Source organism: Dipodomys spectabilis, unplaced genomic scaffold (assembly GCF_019054845.1).
Source record: "Dipodomys spectabilis isolate Male_0828 unplaced genomic scaffold, ASM1905484v1 ptg000067l, whole genome shotgun sequence".
NCBI lineage: Eukaryota > Metazoa > Chordata > Mammalia > Rodentia > Heteromyidae > Dipodomys > Dipodomys spectabilis.
Window position 1 is genome coordinate 1,532,000 of NW_024870744.1, and position 21,319 is coordinate 1,553,318.

General features: G+C 52.5%; 1 protein-coding gene across 3 annotated transcripts in view; it reads left to right on the forward strand.

The window, feature by feature from the left end:
* Window positions 1-21,319, forward strand: part of Ralgps1 (Ral GEF with PH domain and SH3 binding motif 1) — a 242,208-nt gene that overhangs the window by 206,296 nt on the left and 14,593 nt on the right. Inside the window, exons 12-14 of one of the 3 annotated variants that reach the window (XM_042680986.1) lie at window positions 8,963-9,089; window positions 10,278-10,435; window positions 12,228-12,279. In XM_042680986.1, coding sequence (XP_042536920.1) covers window positions 8,963-9,089; window positions 10,278-10,435; window positions 12,228-12,279 — 337 coding nt within the window. The remainder of the gene's footprint in view (window positions 1-8,962; window positions 9,090-10,277; window positions 10,436-12,227; window positions 12,280-21,319) is intronic. The other 2 variants (XM_042680988.1, XM_042680987.1) reach the window with 2 other exon arrangements.

The window sequence follows — 21,319 nt, forward strand, 5'->3', positions numbered from 1 at the left end:
GTCTGGATGCACAAGACACCCAACATATTATGCCACCCACCAGACACTGCCTCGCCTCCTCAGGCTTCAGATTTATTTACTTAATGGGGAAGCATACCTGCGGGCATTCTCCCCCCACCCTCCCCTCCTCCACTCCTCTATATTTCCTCCTTGATTATGAGAACCTGAGCTCTGTTGTTTCCTAGCTGTGTCGCTTACACAGGTCTTCAGAGGCCTCTTCCCTGGGATGGAGCTAAGACTGGATTTCTCAGCATAGGGTTGTTGTGATACCTGGACAAGTGCAGGTCTTTAAAGTGCTCTGCCTGCACCAGCGTGTTGTAAAAGTATGGGCAGCTGTTTAGTGCTCAGGAAGAATCTAAGGGAGCACCAAACATGGCCTCCTACTACTTTGAGCTCATGGTCACATCAACCTGGGTTCTAAGCCATTGAAGCCTTACACAAGTGACTTCACTCCTCTGGGCCTCAGTTTCCTTGCCTGTGAAATGGGATCAGTCTCAGGAATGTTGGAATGTCAGTCTGGAAGATGACAACCACATAGTGTGATCTATGGTAATTGTTGGGAAGAGCGGGCAGCTACTAGATGCTGCCTAGCCCCAGCCTTCAGCCTGCTCAAACCACCCATATACATTCCAGCTGAGGACAGGTCCCAGTGGACTAGGACCCCAGAGCCCACAAAGCCTCCTGCCATCCTTCTTGCAAGGGTCCTCTGCCCACCTCCAGGGTAGGCTTCTAGCTTCTGTGTCTTTCCATTCTCACTTTTTCTGACCTGTGAAATGCACCCTGACCTGGCACCCAGACTTGGCAGAAGGAAATCTCAGAGCCTCCAAAGATCCTGTTGTCTACAACTTAGCACCAGGTTATCATGGTACTGCCCAGAGCCTGATTTTCACAGGGTTCCCCCAAGCCAAGTATTAAAAAGTCTTTGCAGTCTCTTTTGGAACCCATTCCCTCCTTTGCTGAAGCAGGGGTGACTGAGGGAAAGCCCCTGGCACTGTCTCCACCTTCCCATCTCTGTTCTTGTTCTAAAACCCTCCCCCAGTGGACGTATTCCTCCACAATGCTCGGTTCTGCACTATACACTTGTAAAGCGGGTACAGCACCCAAATCCCTCACAGGGCTGCTATGGGAACTTACTAAGGTCATATGTATAAAGCAGCCGAAGCCTGGCACTGAGCATGCTCACTGCGTCATCATCAATGGTTGTCAATGTTATGCTGCTGTCACTGAATCATTCAGCATTTAGTTAAATGCCACTGCCTCAGGGAAACCTTTCCCAACCCTCACCTCACTCCTGGACAGGCCAGCCTCTGCTCACAGGGACGTAAGCTCTGGCCAAATCTGGCTCATCCTGATTCTCTGTAGAGGGAAACGTGGCCACGTGGCTGACATTTTTGTCTGTGGTTTTTTTGTTTTGTTTTGTTTTGATGTTGTTGTTTTGTTTGGTTTTGTTTTTTCTTTTTCACACAGCAGTGACAGAGTTGAGTAATGAGAACAAAGATCTTATGGCCTGCAGTGCCTAAAACTAGTTCCTGACTGGGCTGTCAGAGGTTTGCTGACCCTTGTATCATACCTTTCTGCAGGCAGCTCTCCGCAGCCCCCTCTTCTGGATGGGCCTGTCTCCCAAGCCAGCCAGCCGTGTATTCCTTTGCTCCACATCTGTCTTCCCCACCAGAGTAAAAGCCCCCCGTGAGGGACTGACCTAGTGTGGAATTCCTAGAACCCAGCATGCTCTGGGTCAGTGCCCATGGTCAGCTGCTCTCCCCTTAGCCCCAGCTGGGAGCTCCTCACTGGGCCCCATGGGCACCTATCCTTGGAGGCAGGTCTAGCACGAGCCAGCTGCTGACTCCGCACAGCCTTCCGGAGAAGTGCTGAGGCCAGCAGTTTCTGCATGAGGAGTGAGTCCCGTGCACAGGAGTGTTTTCCACTAGCTTTCCATATCCCTGGCCTCAGCCACGGAAGCAGGATGTGAAGGCTGGGGAGTGTCCGGGAGACTCCCATGTGATCAATGACCCCAGCTTCCCTGACAGCCAGCTGCTGCTGGGGCAGCCAGGGGGTCCCAAGAGGGCAGGGCCCAAGAGCCAGCTCCAGGGAAGCCTTTCTGGGCCTGGCTGTTAAACTGAGCCGCGTGGCAAGAACCTGAACAGACTCAGGGCCAGGAATATTCCTCTTACAGTCCCAGGAATGGGAAGAACGCAGATTCCCTCAGCCCCTGGGGGTGGGAGGGGGGTGGTGTGGGTGTTTGGCTCCAGCTTAGGGCTCTTTCTAGTAGTCACACACCCCTACACCTGCCGAGGAAAATGTTCCAAGATGTACTTCTTTGTTCACTCATGCTACCCAGGCCTGCATAGGCCACTCCCTTGCTCTGAGCCAAGTGCCTATCAGGAACAAGACAGACACCCATGCCTCAGCTGGGGACACTGCAGCAAAGCCAGGAGGGCTAGAACGTGCAAGTTTGGAGCCACAAGGAGGCCAATGTAAGACAACCAAGATGGCTCAGGGTGGGTGGGCCTCTGAGCCTTCCCTAACCAGTTCAAGGACTGGGAGACCTTGGCCTGCAGTGAGTGATAGCAGCCGTGATCTTGAATGCCTCCCCAACCTCAGAAGTGGTTCCTGAGTTGTGCTGTTTCCCTGGTATCTCCACCCCCCCCGCCCCCCCGCTCCCCCAACAACTTTGCACTCTTGGGAAGTGGCCATATAGGCAGTTCTGCCTTCCACAGGCACATTGTGAGAAAGGAAATGGAGAAACCTTCTCATTCCTGGGTCTGTGGAGAAACGAGTGCAAGAATGCCACGTTTTCATTTCTCCCCTGCATGTAACATTTAGTTTGTACAAATGAACTAATATTTTCCTGACAAGAAAAAAAATCATACAGAATGTTGACCCCCAGGGAGGGCAACGTTTGTGTGTGCCTTGGAGCTGGTAAAGACATTTCCAGATTGACTGACCCCGCCTCCATGGCTTCTCAATGGACAGGTTTCCTCTGGAGACTCCTGGGCAGCACTCAAGTCCAGAAAAGCTCAACCTCAGCCTTAACTCTTTGCACTCACATCTCCGGGACTGCTATATGACTCACTTTCTGTTTCTGTTTTCTTGCTGGGTGGCAAGGACCCTGCTCTGGGGTCAGGCAGACCTAAGTTAGAGCCCAGCTACAGTATCTGAGCTGTGGAATAGTAGACAGTTGGTTTGATCCTTCTGAGTCCCAATTTCTCTGGGAACAGGAATGTGGCATGCAGGCTCACACCACAGGGCTGCTGGGGGAGGCCCCTTGAGGTGATATCAGAAATCCTGTGCTCAGGGCCTGCATGCACTGTTTCTCCTGAGGGTCGGCTTCTGGCTCCCAAGCATTGCATGTGGGAGGCTATGAGGCAGTACCAGGACATTGCACAGGGAGTTCAAGGGTCACATTCTAGCTCCAGCTCAGGTGCTCACCATTGGTGCCAGGGAACAACACACCAGTTTGTGACACACAGCCATTCTGTATGTCAGAAGATCAGATGGGGCCAGGGCTAGAGTCCCCTGAAGGTATCTTTACTCACATGTCTACTCTTGCTGCTGGTTGTGGCTGGGCCTACGGTGATGGCAGAACATATATACCTGTGGCCTTTCCCTGCGGCCTGACTTTCCTCATAGGACAACACTCTGAAGGCATCGGGCTCCTGCATGGCAGCTGCTCTCCTCCAGAGTGATGTCGCTGGAGGGCAGGGAAGGAGTCACATGGAAGCATCTCTGTGAGCCAGTCTCCAGAGTTAGGCACCAGCGGCCACTGGGTCCCACAGAGGCCTGCTTGGGTCCAAAGAGAGAGGATAGAGACCCTGCCTCTCAATGGACAGAGACGCTGACTTTGTGGACCACCTCAGCCAATTCCCATGGAGGAAGCAGGCTCACCACCTGCATCCTCATTCCTGTGTTGTATTGAACACAGATTCTGCCCAGCACCAGCCTTAAACACTGCCCATATGTTCACTCAGTGCCCAACACCTGCCTGGGAAATGGGCCAGGGCACTTTGGGCTCTGTCCCTGTTGTTCTGCACACCTGTGCAGAGCAAGTCAGCACCTGCCCCGGATGACAACCGGAGCACGTCCCAACTTTTCCTTAACTTTGAGTCACACACAGTCCCCACTGCTCCCACATGCTAGATAGTATAGGAATCAGACTCCAAGCCTGATCTACATAAAGTCTCACCTTTCCCAGTGGAATGCTTCAGCCTGACTGCTTATGGCAAGAGGTCAGGAGAGCAGGGCCTCTGCCCTCAGTCCTGGTAGGGCACTCACAGCAGTGGGTGCATGGCCTTCCAGGTGGCCATCAATGATGCTATGCTTCCTCTTCGGGTTACTCTCACTTGTTCCAGAGAGACTACAAGTCCAGCCTAGGCAGGTGCTAATACACTCCAGGAGCTCTGAGGCCCTTTCACAACTCCTTACAGTGAACTGCTCACCAGCGGCTTCTTGCTTGGAGCCCTTCCATCCCTTAATGACATGCCAGCTTTATTCCCAGGAGCCATCTCAGCCCACAGTAGACCTTAGCACCTAACAACTGTACCTCTGAGCTGTGGGAACCTGGACAGTTGGTTCAATCTGAGTACTCCTGGTTTGATCCTGGCGAACTTGAGATCAGAGCCCATTCTCCTGTGACCACCCTGTCCTCTGGCTGCAGCCATCTTGGCATCTTTAGGCCTAAGGGAGGCACTAAGAGTCTAAGCCCATGATTGGCCCACAATAGACAACCCCCTCCACTACCGCTCTGCTTGTTGAAGAAGAGAGCAGCTGATGGGCAAGAAGTAGCGGCTGTTCCCTCTCTGTAAGCTCTTCTGTCTGGGGACTTTTCGGTGTTCAGAATGGGTGAGGGGAAGTTGGACTAGGAAGCCAGTCAAATCAAGGTCAAGCAGAGGAGCCAAGACTCAACCCCTTTTGTCCAACTCCACTATCCTGCAGTGGCCCCCTGGCAACCTCTCCTCCTGCTCCCTGTGGTCTTGGAGTCTGTACCTTCTGGCTCCAGGGGAGCCAGAGCACTTGGCAACCTCAGCCTAGATGAATGATTGGACACTATTTTTCAGAAAGAAATGAACCCAGGCCTTCTTGAGAAATAAACCTGCCTATGGTGTGTGAGACACACACCTGGCTCTCAAGGCAGGACCGTGACAGCTGCGTGTGTGAGACTCACAATGCATGTGAACATAGCAATGATCAGCCAGGCCCCACTGAGAAGCAGGGGCTAGAGAAGGGGTTCCACAGGACTTGACAACTCTGGCAGACCAAGAGGGCTTGAGCCCCCAGCCCACAAACAGAAGACTCTGAAAGGGAAGCAGAAAGCCAAGAACGAGGAAGCTGACCATCTTGTGTACCAGAGGCTATGCTGATACACTGGTGGCTGCTCCTGCAATGAAGAAACATGCACCCAGGAGAAGTTGCATGTAAGCCCAGGGCAGAGGCAGGACTAGAACTCAAGTCTTGTGACTCCGAGTTGAGTACTTTCCCCTCTGCCACAGCTGCCTCCTGTTAATTTGCAATGTATGAGACTTGTGCCTATTGGAGCCTGCTGAAGTCACTAGCCCTGGCCCAGGGTTGAAGTTCTGGGTAGGAAGTCCATGGGAACAAGGTTCCCTGGCTACTTCTGGGAAGCTCTGAACGACATGCCTCCACACCGGACTTTTCCCTAACTGGCACCATGAATGCACTGTCCTCTGCATACCTGCTTGGCCAGCTTCCTAGACACCTACCCACCTTCTCTACCACAGCCCATGGCCTGAGTCTCCTCTGGTTGTTCTCAACCAGAAAAAGCCACCTAGGGTTCGAAGCTGAGTCATCACTCATGTGATGGCCTTCGCCTCAAGAAACTCTAGGTCCTCGGGGGCTCTGGCCTCTGTCGCCTCGGAGCTGGAACAGGCTCACACCAGAGCTCTTGCAACAGCCAAGGCTTTGGGGCCCCAGAAGCCTTCCCCCATCCTTCCTCTAGGTCCCCAAATCCTTTGTGCTCTGGGCTTCTACTCATTGCACAAGTTCCTGAGCCCTCTGCACCGCAGGTTCCACATCATAAACTTGACATAACAACAGAACCCACATGGCATGTTATGACGCGCTTAAATAAGGTCCAGTGGATAAAGTGTTTGCCATGATTCCAGTAGTTCTCATTATTGGTGTTGTCACACTATTGGTGTAGTTGGTACACTTGCTATATTGATGATGATTTTTTTTTCCTAGAAAAGCAAGCTTTTCTTCTGGGTGAAATTACATGGTTACTCCCTGCCCAAACATTAATCCCATGAAGGCAGGATATCATATCTTTTTCTTTTGGGGGTTGGGGGAGGGCCCAATACTGGTAGTTGAACTCAGGGCCTCAGCGCTCTACCTCTTAAACCAATTCACCAGCCCTCTTCATGTTGGATATTTTTATGCTTTCCCTGTAGCCAGGATGGCAGACACACCTCGCCTCTCTCAGCCATTGGTTGAGATAGAGTCTCATTAACTTTTTTGTCCAGACGAACCTCAAACTTAGTTCTCCTGATTTCTACCTCCCACATAACCTGACTTACCCACCACACCTGGCCAGGACATTATCTTTCTAATCCAGGTTGCAGCTCCGATGCCTAGACAAGAGACAGCCCTGAGGTCAGGACCCAGGAAACATTTGTGGCAGAGAAGATGCAAATGTTATTGACCCCCCACAGGGAGGCGACAAGGGCAGGATCCCCATTCCTGTTTTACAGGTGTAGACTTGGGACTTGGAGTGAGTGGCTTGTCCAGTACAGATGTAGTTGAGAACCCAGGCCTGTCTTCCTCCAGATAGTGTCCCTCACTGTCGCTGCTCATCGTCCTGCATCCTGACTACTCCAAGGCTGTTATTTGAAGGCTCCGAGTTTTTTCTCTTCCAATCAATGAGTGGTCTGTTGGGCAGTGTGTTGGGTTCTCATAATGAAAACCAGATTTTTTTTTTCAACATAGTATCTCGTTCTCCACAGAGACCGTCAATTCTCATATGTTCCAATAAAACTGCTAAAGAAACAGCCACTTGAAGAGCTTTAAAGATTATTCATGGAAAAATTATGCTGAGGAAAAATAGAGCAATCCTCTGAGATAGTCAAGCCACATGGTCAGTTTTTCCATTTGTCCCTGCCATATCAGGCCAAGGCTATAACGCCTGTACTCTGCTAAGAAGACCAGAGCCTCCACTCTTCACTGCCTGCTCCCTGCCCCTGCCCCTGCCCCTACCAGAGGACACTAAACCAGCCTGCCAGCCTCCTAGTTCAAAAAACGGCCCTAGAAGACACGTGTCTCTGGCACCGTCACATGCCACCCACCCCCCGCCCCGCCCCCAGACTTGGCAGAGCAGGAACGTAAGGCCTTTCAGTAGCAAAGGGTGTCACTTACTGGCACATAGCTCCCCCACCCCCCAAATCTGGGTCCCAGCTGAATGGAAATTCTTCTGCTTCCTCGTCAGTCCCAGGCTGCTGGTCAGCAATGCAGGGGAGGAGTGGCAAAGACCCAGAGCAGGGAGAGCAGCAGCAGCTCCAGAGGCTCAGCTCTTCCACTGGGCCCCTGCAAATACTCCACAGCATGTCCAGGGGGCATCTGAGGCCAGGCCTGCCTCCCACGTCTCACAGCAGAAAGGAGAGGGGTGCATCCAGGCTTAGTTCTGCAGAGAGAATCCAGTGTTGGATGGAAGGCACCAAAATGAGTCTTAAGGGTTTGGGAGATCTCAGAAAGGGAAGCAGTGCCGGAGTCAGGTGAGAGTGAGTGCCACCCTGCAGTCCCCTCCACCCACGTGGCCCTGCAGGGGGCTCCCTTAATCATGATAACCACACTAGAGGCTGTGAGGTTGGGCTAGGCAGTGTTTGCAAGAGCCTGCACACAGTGGTGTGGGTGGAGCCTAGTCTCCTTCCTTTTCCCTCGCTCAAGGGCAGAGTGGGTCTGACCCATTCCAGATTTCCTGGAGGAAAGGCCTCCTGCTCCACAGGCCCCTCACACCTGGTCTTTCTGTTCCCTTCCTGGTGTGCTATCCAGTGTCTTGGCTCTGGATATCCCCATGAGGCCTAGGTTCAGGTCTTACCTCTAGCACATAGTAGGTCTATAAGCCCCACTTTCTCATCTTATAAAAATGGGTCCACCGAGGATGCAGTGCCTCTTGTACAGCATCAAATCCTAACCATTACCATCATTTCTGGTCCACCCCCAGGGCCCCTGGCCCTCCACTTGAGACCACAGGAGGAGGCTCAGTGCAGCTGACCTTCAGAGCACACGTTCTGCACACAGGGTGGGAGCTGAGTGACTCAGGCAGGGACTGTAATCTGCTCTCAGGGCTGCTGATAAACAAGGCGGTTCCACCCTCTGGCTTCTGCTCTGCAGTAGTGTGAAACCAAAACAAAGCAGGATGGTTTTCATTCTTCTTATCCTCTCTGGAGCAGAGCCGTGGTGAGAACTGCTGCCTTCAGGTCACAGCTGCTTGTGTCCTGGCATATAGAGCAGAGGGTCTTCCCAGGGGTGCCTTGGGGTGAGGGGTTGGTGCAGGGCCTGTGCAGAACCCCTGTGACCTCACAGTCAGAGCCACCGGGGATGACCTTCTCCCTCCACATAGTTCTGATACAGATTTGGCAAGAATCAGAGCCTCAAGCTGATACCAACATGGAAGCCCTGGAGCCATGGAGCAGGGTCTACTTGCCCCACTCCATACCAGCCATAGACCTCTTCAGAAAGCAGAACCTTTGCTTTGGGGGCATGCCTCTCTGGATCCCTATGGATTGGCCTGTCACATCCTATTCTTGAGACACCACCAGGAAGTGGGCCTGAGCAGTGCAGGCCACCTTGATGGTGGCCTGTCAGCATAGGAGGAAGGGGTCAGTACTGGACATGTAGAAATATATGTGGCTTGTGGGAACCTTGTCCCGCCTGAGCCTCCCCTCCCCTCAACTCCCTTCTCCATATGCCTACTCCTGTGACTCCTGTCATCGCTCTCCTCTTGTGTTCACAGGCCCCTCCGCAAGTTCCAGCTCAGCCAGGTTCCGCCGGAGGCCCACCTGTCCTGATGCATCTGTGGCTGGCAGCCTTCCCACACCACCAGTCCCCAGACACAGAAAGAGCCACAGCCTGGGCAACAAGTAGGTGACTGAGCCCCAGTGCTCCCCACCCCCCACATCCAGGCATCTGCCTGACCTCCGTGGGGATGGGCTGGCAGGATCCTGGGAAGTTCTCCTACCTCTTTCTTTGGGCTCTTGGTGTCCCTCTTGGGAGTTTTCTCCCAAGTTAGGGCCTGGTTCAGAAAGAGCAGATAGGCAGCTGGCAGCACAGACCGTATGCCATTGGCTCAGTGGCTAGTGGAGGAAGGGCATGGGAAAGCAAGGGCAGGGGGCCCAACAGAGGTTCCAGAGAATACACTGAAGCTTGGTTAGCAGCCAGTTGTGGGGAACCGGAGTCCTGTGGACACCAGAGACTGTGTCCAGGCAGCTTTGAGAGGTCTCTTGGCATCTGCCCACAGAGAAGTGCAGCTGCTACCAGCTCACCTGCTCTGTGGAGCCCACAGAGCCCACAGCCGGGGACACAGGTCCTCAGCATGGCTGGGGGTGGCCATGCCCACATGCTCCAGGCATTGGGTTGGCACAGGCTCCCAAAGAGAAATCCATCTCCCCACCCCTTTCCTTATGCCTGCCTTCCTCCCCATCTTTCCTCCTCCTTTCTGCCTGCTTCCATCTACCACTGAGGCCACAACTGCCAGCCTCCCAGGCTCGCCTCAGAGGAGCCCCAAGGCTGAAAGAGGTCAGAGTTGCTTTCTTTGTCTTCAAGTGCTTCCTCCACCTACTCCCCAAGACGCCTCATGTCTGTGGGGTGCAGTCTCAGCCAGAGCCACACAGGCCTCTGAGGCAGCTGCTATTACTACGCACACTGTAAGCATGGGCCCCATGAGGCTCACAGGTGACCCCTTTGTGAGATTGAGGAGGCGTTGGAACCAGGATGCAGACCAGATGCAGGTGACTCCAGAACAGCCATTGTGCCCAGCTCGCTGCCCCTCCCTTTTGCTGCCCCATCACTCACGGCCTCATCTTCATCCCGGGAGACAGGCAAAGCCAGCAGCATCAGTCCCCAGTGGAAGATGGAGAAACAGAGGCTCAGGAGAAGGATGCGACTTGCCCAAGGTCACGCCCAGAGAGAGGCAGAGGCTGGGCAGCTCATGGCTCTGGGTAGGCCTTTTTCCTGCAGCTGACCTCTGGCCCCAGCTCCCAGGGCAGTTGCGGCCACTGATACTTGTGAGATAAGGAGCTTTGCCTTCTCTTTTCCTCTCCATTTTCCAGTATGATGTGTCAGTTGAGTGTAGTTGAAAGTAAAAGTGCGACATTCCCATCGGAGAAAGCCAGGCACCTTCTGGACGACAGTGTCCTAGAGTCCCGCAGCCCCCGCAGGGGCCTCACCCTCACCTCCTCCTCTGCTGTCACCAATGGACTCTCCCTAGGTAAGCGTCTCCAGCCTGCACACCACAGGCGGGGGCCGCCGGCCCAGTGTGCGCTCCATGTCTGTCTTTGTCACTGTGCTGCGCCCAGTGGCCCCTCTCCACCACCAAGTAGAATACCCTGGAGCTGGGCAAGCCTCCACTTCCTGACCTGCTGGGCTACAAAGAGAACCAGGTTGCCCGCGTTCCTTCAGTGTCCCCAAGTGTGGCAGGCAGATAGACTCATGCTTGAGTCTGGCTCAACTCTCAGAGTGGCACTTGGGCCCCAGAGGGAGTCACAGGGCCAAGGACCTGCAGAGCAAAGCAAGGCAGCCACTCGGGGAAAGTGTGGGGTGGGCCACTGTTCTTACCTGTGTACTTGTCCTTCCACTGAGAAGCGACGGGAGGGACAGTGCAAAAGGGACCTTGAGCATAAGCGGAAACGGTGCTGTGTCCATGGGAAGGATAGGACTTGTGCCGCAGAGGCTGAGCTGGGAGTCACCTGTATTAGGGTTGAGGCTAGCATTGATCTCTGCTCACAGGTCTGGTTCCCAGCAGTGCCTCTGAGAGCAGGGCATCCCCCTGTCTTCACTCCCTCAGACCAGTGTCCTGTGATGGCCTTTGGCTTTCAACGTGCCTATGCTGCTGTACTCTGTATGTCTGTGTGTCTGTTTGCTTTCCTTAGCAGGGAGCTCTCCCAGAGCTCCAAGAGGTGGGGCAGATAGTTACCCTGCTGGGAGTTTGTTCTGGTGAGGATTGTGGGGTAGGGGACCAGGGGCTTGAGGGAACAGGCAATAGGAAGACTCAGTGGGTGTCCTGCTGAAATGAAGACAGTCTGAGAGGTCATAGGCAGTATAAGCCCAGGGAGCAGCTATCCCAGCAAGTGTGAGACAAGCAAGCCCCTTGCATGCTCAGGGGAGAGTGTCCTGTTTGGATGCAGGCAGAGGGGTAGGACAGCTTGGGACAGTGCATTTCTGATAAGTGTGTATTCCAAGCAGAGCTCTGGGCTCTTGTGCTGGGGAGAGGCTGAAGGAAAGCAGGCTTCTTCCCTGAGATTTGGCTTTGCTCACAGCCACTGCAGTCCTCCAGCTTGCAGAGTCCCACAGCCTTTGCTCATGGACCCCTTCTTGGCAGGAGCGATGAGACCTGGGTCCTGAGGAGTGTACTCTGGGCAGTGTGGACCCAAGAATGCTCTGTTAAGCACAACGTAGCTATTGGACATCCTAGAAACTGGATGCACTAAATCTAGACTGCTGTTTCTGAGACAGAAAGCAAGTCAGTTGCTGTGCTGTCCAGCATCCAGGCAAGATCAGATTGTTTGGTTCTGGCTCCTCAAGTCAGCAAACTGGGGTGGAAGCCCTGAGTGAGAAAATGGCTTTGTGTGTGTGTGTGTGCCCTGATTGGAGCTAGGCTATTCCATCACCCACTGGTGAGACCATTGCTCAGGCTGATTCATGGGGTTAGGGCTCTACCCCTACCCCTTCCTACTGCTCAGCCTTGGTGCTTTCTCCCGAGGTTCAGGGAACCCCCAAGATCAGAGAACAGAGTTGTGGTACATGGATGCTTCGGTGTTAGGAAGAAATCTCCTCTCATAGAGGTTTGGGATAGCCGAGGGAAGCAGGGCATCTCAGCAGCCCAGGGTTCAAGATGTGCCTGGGTAGAGCAGGACTAGGATCAAAGTCAGAAATAGCAGCAAAAACCTCCACTCACGTTGTTTACAGGCTCAGAAGCTGTGAGCTTAGGGGCCTGGTAGCACAGGAGAACAGGCCGCTCTGTGCACGGCCACTGCGCTCACTGATCTGTGTTCCTTTTCCAGGCAGTAGTGAGAGCTCAGAATTTAGTGAAGAGATGTCTTCAGGGCTGGAAAGGTGAGTGTGGCCTCAGCATGGCCTCTCTCCCACGGGAGGTCCTAGGGAGCTGGACACAAGCTCAGTAGAGTGGCCCTTGGCTCCTGGTCACAGGGCAGGAGCAGGATGGCAGGGGGGTTCTATGCCCCTGTGCTCTGAGCAGTCTCACAACCCCTCTGGTGCAGGATCTACCCAGGAGCACTTTGTCCAGCCCAGCTGCAGAAGCAGACAGGGTCTAAAGTGTGGGTTTGTGGGTTCTTTACACTGGAAGCCTGAGAATCACTGTCTATTTGATACAGGCACATGGCTCCATCTGGTGGGATCCAAGAGTGTTGCAGCCACACAGCAACAAATGGCTTCCAGCCTAGGAATGAGATAGCACCTAGTAAGACCTAAGATATGACCACCCACACACACTTTCCCACACATGCATGTTGATAGCTGTCTGCACATTCTCATACATACACATGTAGATACCTGCTCACTCAGATACATATTCATTATACATGCACACATGTATACGCACAGAAACCTGACATTCTTACATATGCATGTACACTCACAACTATAACCAGAGCTACCTGTAATGCATGCACATTATACGCACACATACACATACATGCAACTCATAAATACCTATACACTTTCACTTGCATACCTTTCACACGCACACCCAGTTACATTTCCTCAGCACACATGCACACTCAGCTATACAGCTTTTGTATATACATACTCTCAGTTGTACACACAACAGTACTCAGCTATACATGAATTACACTCTTACACATGCAAACACACATGCACACACTGGACACTTTTACACACTTATATTTACATCCCCTCATGCATGTGTGTCACTTATGTATGTGTATCATGCTCGTGTGTGGACAATTGTTTTATACATGCATATGTATATGTTCATGTATAGCACACAACACATACATGCACTTGTGCACACACAGACACCGACTCCCATTACACTAAAGCTTCTGTCCCCCATCTCCATAATCATAAAATTACCAGGGGTTGGGGGGATCATATGTACCTTTAAGGTACTGAATGTCCCCTGTGTGCCAGGCACCATCTTCTGCCTTGCTTGGACTCTGCACACTCAGCATTCCTCTGCAGCAGCCATGCAGATTGTCCTGTTGGTACATGGGGAGAGCAGGGCTCCCAGAGGTCAGGTGACTTGCCTGCCTCATCTTCATTACCCTCTTACACTTACACATGCACACACACTAAATACTCTTCACATGCTTATACTTACACAAGTACACTCATGCACCTATGGGGGGGGGGCGGATATATACAGAATGATCTGGCAGGAGCAGAGCTGACCCAAACCCACATCTTCCTCCCATCAAGCCTTCCTCTTTACCACCCCATGCCTTGGCCAGAGAGCTGGTGGTGACTTTGGGGCTGGCCCATGGCATTCTTTCTGTCAGGGTAAGGCTCTGAGTGCTCTGAGGCTTGCTCTCTGTCCTTCCCTGGGAACGCCTGAGGAACATTTGCAATGCTCCCATTTGGAAGTTCAGGCAAAGTGGCCCAGTCACTCCAGCTCTTGGCCACCCAGCAGTAGAAGAAAAAAGCTGACATGATCAAGGAGCAGACTCTGGAACTCAATCCTGGTCAGGGAACTTCTGGGAGAAGAGGACTATACCAGCCAGCATCCCTCCTGGCCATAGACCAATGAGAGGACATCAGACTGGAAACAGGCCTAGGGCCGAGCTCAAGAATAGCAATCACACCTGGCCTTGTCTGTGTCCATTCATTCATCCTGTCATAGATTCCTTCCTTCATCCACTCATTTATCCATTGACTCATGTACTAGCTGTTTATTAAGAACTACTCCCTGCCAGACTGCCTGCTAGCTGCTAAGGGTGGAGGCTGCATGCTTCCCTAAGTGTCACAATGAGAGTAGCACTATTAGGGAGGAAAGGGGTAGACGCCTTCCTTGTTCCAGAGTGACAGTGCTGAATGCAGTTCCTGAATGCTGTAAGCTTCTTGATCACTCTTCACTCTCCATCGTATGTCCATTACAGGTGCCTTAGGGATAGGATGTCCTCTAAGCATTGTCCTCCCTCCTCCCCCCTTCATTGCTGGCTCATCCACACAGCACAGCTCTTCTCCAGCAGTCCTTGAACTGCCCTCCAGGGAAGACATCTTGTTGTCTTTGTCTTAGGCACCCCTTCCTACTGAGGATAGCAGGAGGCCACTTGCTTCAGAAGATGCTAGTGGGCGGGGGGGGGGGTGTGTGGGGGGGGTGCGGGGGGGGGAAGGGAAGAGTTGGGTAGGTAGGGAAGGAAGGGATGGCAAGAGAAAAAGGAGGAGGTAACAATGCTTGATAGGAAACATACTCATCACCCTACTCATGTAACTATAACCCCTCTGTTCAGTATTTCTACAATAAAAGACATACATATGTGTGTGTGTGTGTGTGTGTGTGTGTGTGTGTGTGTGTGTGTGTGTGTGTGTATGTATATGAAAGAAGATGCCAGTGGGCTCTGATGTCCCCTCCAAAGAGGCCTGACAATCTGAGTGCCAGCTGTCCCTAGCCTCTGTCCCCAGTGGCCCAGCTACCACTTCCTGTTTCTCCCTCATACCAGCCTCTGCTCCTGTCCTCCAGAGAACCTTCTTCCTGGAAAGCATGCAGATGTTCCAGGCTCTCCCACAGTCCACAGGAGCATTTGAGGTCATTCCCTTGTAGGTGAGCCTCCTTGTTCCATGTTGCACTGTCCCTTTAGCTCAGTCGCTGTCAGGTTGTTGCCTGACTCTCCTCTACTCCCAAGTGCTCAGTCCTACTGGATCCCCCTAGCCCTTGCAGGGCTCCCAGGCCACATGTTCCTGCTCTTTAGAAGAGTTGGTTCCTAGATATCAGCCTGTCAGGGCCCAGAGGCCAGCATCTGCCCAGAAAAAGCCTCCATACCCAGAGACCCCACCATTTGTCCCTCACAGACACTGCAAGACCGCAGTTTCCTCTGCATCTTTCTACCTAACTTGACCAGATGTGGCGGACTTGGAACTGAGGTGCTAGGAGGGCTGGACCCACTCCAGATGGAGAGGGAGAGGAGGAGGCTGGCTACTGGAAGAGGAAGGGGATAGCCCTCTGCTCTCAGCTCTGAAACTTGAACTATGACCTTTGACCAGCTCCCTAGCCCCCTAGTCCCTCAAAGCCCCCAGCCCTTGTAAGAAGCTTAGCCCAGACCAGGCAGAGAAATGAAGTCAGATTGCACCGTAAAGGGCAGGGAGACTGTAGACCAGTGACTACATACCGCATACAGGTCTGAATCCCTGGTAATATCACCATGATGGGCAGCAGAGCTGCCAGTGTCCGGCCGAGGGTGGGGTCATTTAGCTGACTTAGGAGATTATCTTCCCTGTGTCTTAACAGGGATATGTCCACCCAGGGGCCTAAAGATAGTCCTTGACACTGGCCAGAGTCCAGGCCACACATATCTAGTATGTCCTTGAGGTGGACAGCTACAAGAGCACCCTCACTACTCGTTCTTGCTGCATTGTGGGGTGAGGGGGCATGATGTCAGCCTGACAATGTCAGGGTCTGTGGGAATGGAAAATGGTGGCATCCAGGCCAGGGAGATATTAGTTGGTCATTTCTAAGTTCCCAGGCCTCCCTAAAGGGACCCATCTGTCCTTAGGCCCCAGATCATGGGGGAAGCCTGGGCCTGGGCCATTGTCACTAGGGAGTGGGGTAAGGGTTCCTACCAGACAGCCCTGGCCTACGGGGAGGAAGGTAGAAGACAGCTCCTCAACACATGCACTCTCCCAATGAGGGGAGAGAGGCAGTTCTGAAAGGTATTTTCAGTATGTGCTTAGCGAACTGGAGACAGGGCTGGGGACTGATGCTGGGCAGGGCTCAGCCAATCTCTGGAGGCTCTGGAGGCACACAGGGGAAAGGAGTTCAGCCAGGTCCAGAGGGGGAAGTATCCGGCTGCTTTGTGCTTGGTTTAAAAGCCAAGTGTTGGCACCGAGAACATAAAAATAAGCTTAAGGATCAAAATATCTTAAAGTAGGTTTGTTTTTCAAAAGGAACAAAATGGATTGTAGAGATGAACATCAGTATAGGGATGACCACACAGGTCATTCATCTTGATTATCTCTGCCTTGGAGGATTCTTGAGACTCCCCTGTCCCTGTGTTGTCTTAGGTTTTCCACAATGGGTTAATCCTTCTTTTCGCCTCAGAAAAAGAATTAGCATTTAAGTTTCCTAAAGAAGATATCATCAAGCTGGGCACCAGTGGCTCACACCTGTAATCCTAGCTACTCAGGAGGCTGAGATCTGAGGATCACAGTTCAAAGCCAGCCTAGGCAAGAAAGTCCATGAGACTCTTATCTCCAATAAACCACCAGAAAATTGGAGTGGCATTGTGGCTCAAATGGTAGAGCACTCACCTTGAGCTGAAGAGCTCAGGGTCAGTGCCCAGGCCCAGAGCTCAAGCCCATGAGTGGGGGGGAAAAAAAAAAAGACATCGTCAGAAATGATTAGTGATTGATTTTTAAGAAACAAAATATGAAAGTGTGTAAGAGTTTATTACAAATATCTGAGCCATCCATCTTCCCCATTTTGACATTGCCAGCCCTGTGGAGGTCTTCTTATATAGACATGGGTCATGATGGGCAGACTAGGAGGGAGAAACCCTTGAGGGACCCCACAGCCAGCAGAAGCCCCTCCAGTGAGAGAGAGATGAGAGAAGGGACATTGCCCAGCCCTCTGTGCAGTAGAGGGGTCATCTGCCTTCCTTGAAAGAAGGAACTGGTAAGCTCATAGAGCCTTCAGGATGCCATGCACAGAGCCCTGGGAGCCCTGGTGCAGTCTTGCTGATTGCAGTGGTTCTAACAGGTTAACCTGGTTTGGCTGCTGGCTCAGAGGTGGCTTCTGGAGGAAGCTAATGGAGGCCCAAAGGCGTTCTGTGGGAAATAGCCTGGTGAGCCCTCATGGGGGTCCAGATATCTGAGGAGGCTGTGAGCCCTGAGTCAAGTGCTGGGACTAGAGAGGTAGCCCAGGAGTGCTCAAAACTCAGGAGTACCCCCTGCAGGATTTGTGTTTGCATGACATGTTGAGTTCCTAGGATAACTGTGTAGTGAAATACATGGCTGGCAGTGCCAAGGGCCTGAGGCCGGGGCCACCACTTCTGATGACCCCCTCTAACCCCTGAGCTTTCATTCCTTAGCTGTGTGATGGGGACCCACATGGTGAACACTTGGGACCTGGAAGGAGTTGCTTTGTAGAGGGACTAGTGTGGGATTTTAAGAGTTCCTGTCAGCCACTGCCTGAGTCTCACACCTGCAATCCTAGCTACTCAGGAGGCTGAGATCTGAAGACTGTGGTTTGAAGCCACCCTAGGCAGGAAATTGCATGACTCTTATCTCCAATTAACTGCCAAAAAAAGCTGGAAGTAGAGCTGTGGTTCAAGTGATCAAGTGCTAGGCTTGAGCAAAAAAAAGCTCAAGGGCAGTGCTCAGGCCCTGAGTTCAAGCCTCAGGTTCGGCACAGAAAGTAAAGTTCCTATCAGATGGTACATATCACCAGCAAGAAAGCCATGCAGGAGTGAAGGCTGAGCAGGAAGAGAAACCTCCCCAAGTGGCAATTGATGCTGCTGGATGAACTAGAAAGACGTCCTACAGGAGGACGCTCTATAAAGAGTGACGTGAGCTACAGGCGCATGGGGTGAGGGAGGTCCAGTGAGGCCTGTAGGAGGCTAACTGTTGGTCTTAGCAGATGGGCTGTGAGTGAAGAGGCTCAGGGTGACTCACAGAGAACTTCCCCTATCCCCCAACACACATATGGCTGCAGCCAGGAGTCCCAAGCTCTCATAGCTCACCAGCGTGCCAGAAGTCTGTTTTGCCTGGGTCTGTCCTTGTACCTGGGTTGAGCAAAACAGCTCAGTTGGATGACCTCCCAAACTTTGGTTATAGTATCTCCCAAAGACTCCATCTCTTCCTTTACTCCCTTAGCTGGCAAGAAAGACTCTTGGGCAGAATTCTCTGAAAGAAGAGTAGGTCTTGTGCTTAACCCTGTCCTAGGCTGAGACAGTCAAGGCAAGTCCCTGCCAGCTGGCTGCTGCTTCATAGGAGCTGAGAAACCTCTGTTTTTCTGTCCAATGTCTATATCCTCACCCAAGAGCCGTTCCTAGAAATGGCAGTATTTTCTTCCATCTGTGCCAGTCCTTCCCGCTGTGCACCTGCTATACGCCGCCCCCCCTTTCCAACTGCAGACCAGATTTCTGAACTTCTCAGTAGGCAGAGAGGAGAATGTATGGGTTCACCCAGCCACTAAGCCTCTGAACTTGTCTAGTCCAGCCTCTGAACTAGATCTTCATTGCTAAAGAAAAAAAAAATCTACCTTGGGTTTGCGTGTTGTCCTGTCTAATCAGCCTTGGGAAGAGTGGAGACAGGCAAAACATAGTTGAAAAGGTACTGCAGGAAGGGTTGTCCCAGAGATCGGAAGGTGATGATTTTTACATGCAGAGAAGGGAGAGTCACCAGGAAGTGACTAGGGTTTTCTGGTATAGTGAGCAATTTTGATGAACAGCACCCCATGGCCTGTCCACAGGTGCACCTTCACAGGGCTCTGTGAACTAGATGCAGGAGGACAGGGTGGTGAGCCTTGCCTCAGCTAAGAGGCCTCAGTGTAACTGTGATGTAAGACTTCACTCCTCTTCCCCCCACACACACACTACACCAGCAATAATAATATTAAGGGCTCTATGAAATTTAAACCCCAAGATACCTCTAAACCTGATGAATGCTTGGGAAGTGATACCTCAGCTAGGCTAGCCTAAATGCTCATGAGGCTGTGACTGCTTTTACTGTACAGCCCCACTCATGCTTCCTCCTCCCGGTGCTGTGGCCTTGGGCAAGTGACTCCACCACTTCCAGCTTCAGTTGTTAACTAGGTGGCAGGGACGGTAAGCACCCTATGATCAATGGAGACAGAGAAGGAATTCTGCTGAGCACAGTGCCTAGCACCCATCACCATCACCTCCACTACCACTGTCGTCACCACTGACACCATCATCATCAGCCTCTGGTCATACGTCATCATCATGGTCATTGTCACTGTCATCTTGCCAACTCTGTGGGACGAGGTGTTTTACCTGGTTAGCAGCCTGCATCTTTCCCAGAGCAAACTTCTCATGAGCCCCTTGTCTGCTGGCCTCACCCACCAATCCATCCTGGAGAGGAGTACTTAGCCTTCTGAGGATATGTGTCCAGTCACATGCTTCTAAAATGGCATTAAGAAGGCGATCTGTGGCTCCACTAGGGATCCTCCTGAGAAAGCCCATGATTTCTGGGGTTTACCAGATGCCACTGTCTACTCAGATATTCCAAATTTTTCCATGGTAGATCCTCTCAGAGGAGAGCAGGTTCCCACACAGTGTGGGACAGCCAGAGCAGCCCACACGCAGTAGGAAACAGGCCTTCTGTGTGAGCACTTGCATCTCCATCTCTAATAGCAGACTGGGGGGCAGCAGCTCTTAAGTTCTGTGTTGCCTTAGCCCCCCAGGAGGACTTGGTGAGGAAATCAAGGGCCAGGGGTCTGGGAGGTGCCCCACTCCAGGACATCTGCAATCTAGGAACTTTGTGGCCATTAAACTCACAGACACTGCCAATGCCCAGCCCCTAAGCTGAAGAAAAGCCCCCCCCCCAATATACACACACACAGTAGTGGTGCAGAGGTACACACTCTGAGCATACAGGGCCAGGAAAGTGCTGCATCCAAAGGTATTAGGTGCAATGAGGTATTAGGATATAGAGTTGAACAGAACTGAGTTCTAACTCTGGTTTTTGAGGCTCCTGCACTGGTCAAATAGCTTCACATTGCTGAGCTTCTATACTCCCTTGTAGGGGAAGGTAATGGTGCTTGAACAAAGCTGCAGAGAGTGAGCACTCACCCCCAGTAGCTCTTCCATCGGGCCAAATGTCCTGACAAATCAGGTCAAATCTCTACCTGTTGGGCTCCTCACGGCTCTGGGAAGGCCTATAGAACGATTGCTTCCCAAGCCAGAGCAGTTGGTAGATGCAGGTTTCAAGCTCTCTGTGAACATACATCACTTCTACCAGCTGACAACAAGGAGCTGCTGAGCAGGGGAGAGCAGAAGAGAAGAAGATGGCAACACTCTTCTGCCTTGTGGGAGGAACAAGTGGCCATGGCACACCGGCCTCCACCCCATGTCTTGGAGCAGCATGGAGCGAGGCCCAGAAGAAGAAGTAGTGGGGAGGCTCCGTCTCTGAGCCGAGACAGCTGTATCTCAGAATGGGAGTCTGGATCAGAGGAGGAGAAGATAGCACAATGCCTGAACAGTAGACAAAGCCACAACACATAAGACCACAGAAAGCTTCATTGCCAGACCTTGCTTGCAGTGATTGGAAAAGAGATGACGCCTGGAGGCTGCCTGCCTGCCCTGGCCCAGTAGCACTGCCCAGCCCAGAGGGAAGGGGGATGGGGAGGGGGGAGGTGTCTGCAAAGTCTGAGTGCTCCCTCTGTTTATCAGGCGCCTGGGGCTCAGGACAGCCATGCTTACATACTGCAGTCCAGCAGGTAGGTCAGGAGTTGAACACACCAGCAGGGTCTCTTCATCTGTGCCAGAGCTTAAGGGAGAGCAGGGTCAGCCTGTGAGCATCATGAGACCTGTTATGTTGAGGACCTGTGGCATCAGCACAAGCTATGGCAGGTCTCCCACCAGTCATGGACTTGGACGCCTGCACAGTGAGCCTGAGATGGTCATCAGGAACAGTTCCGACCTGGTTGGAGGGCAGAAGCCCTTGGCCCAGTGATACAACAGTGCCCCTGCTGCAGTGAGTGAGAATGTCCTCATGCCACCACTAGGGGCCAGCGGCCTGGGCAACAGGCAGCAACCTAAGGCTGGTCATAGATGACAAAGGGAACATTTGGAAAGGAAGTTAGGACCTTGTCTGACTTTACACAGCCAATCACATTGCCAGCTGCCTAGAGTGCAAAGAAAGGGCGCATAACAGCCTCTTGCTGGTGCAGCAATGGACACAGGAAGTGAGTCTTCTAAGATGGGAAGGGATACGGGCG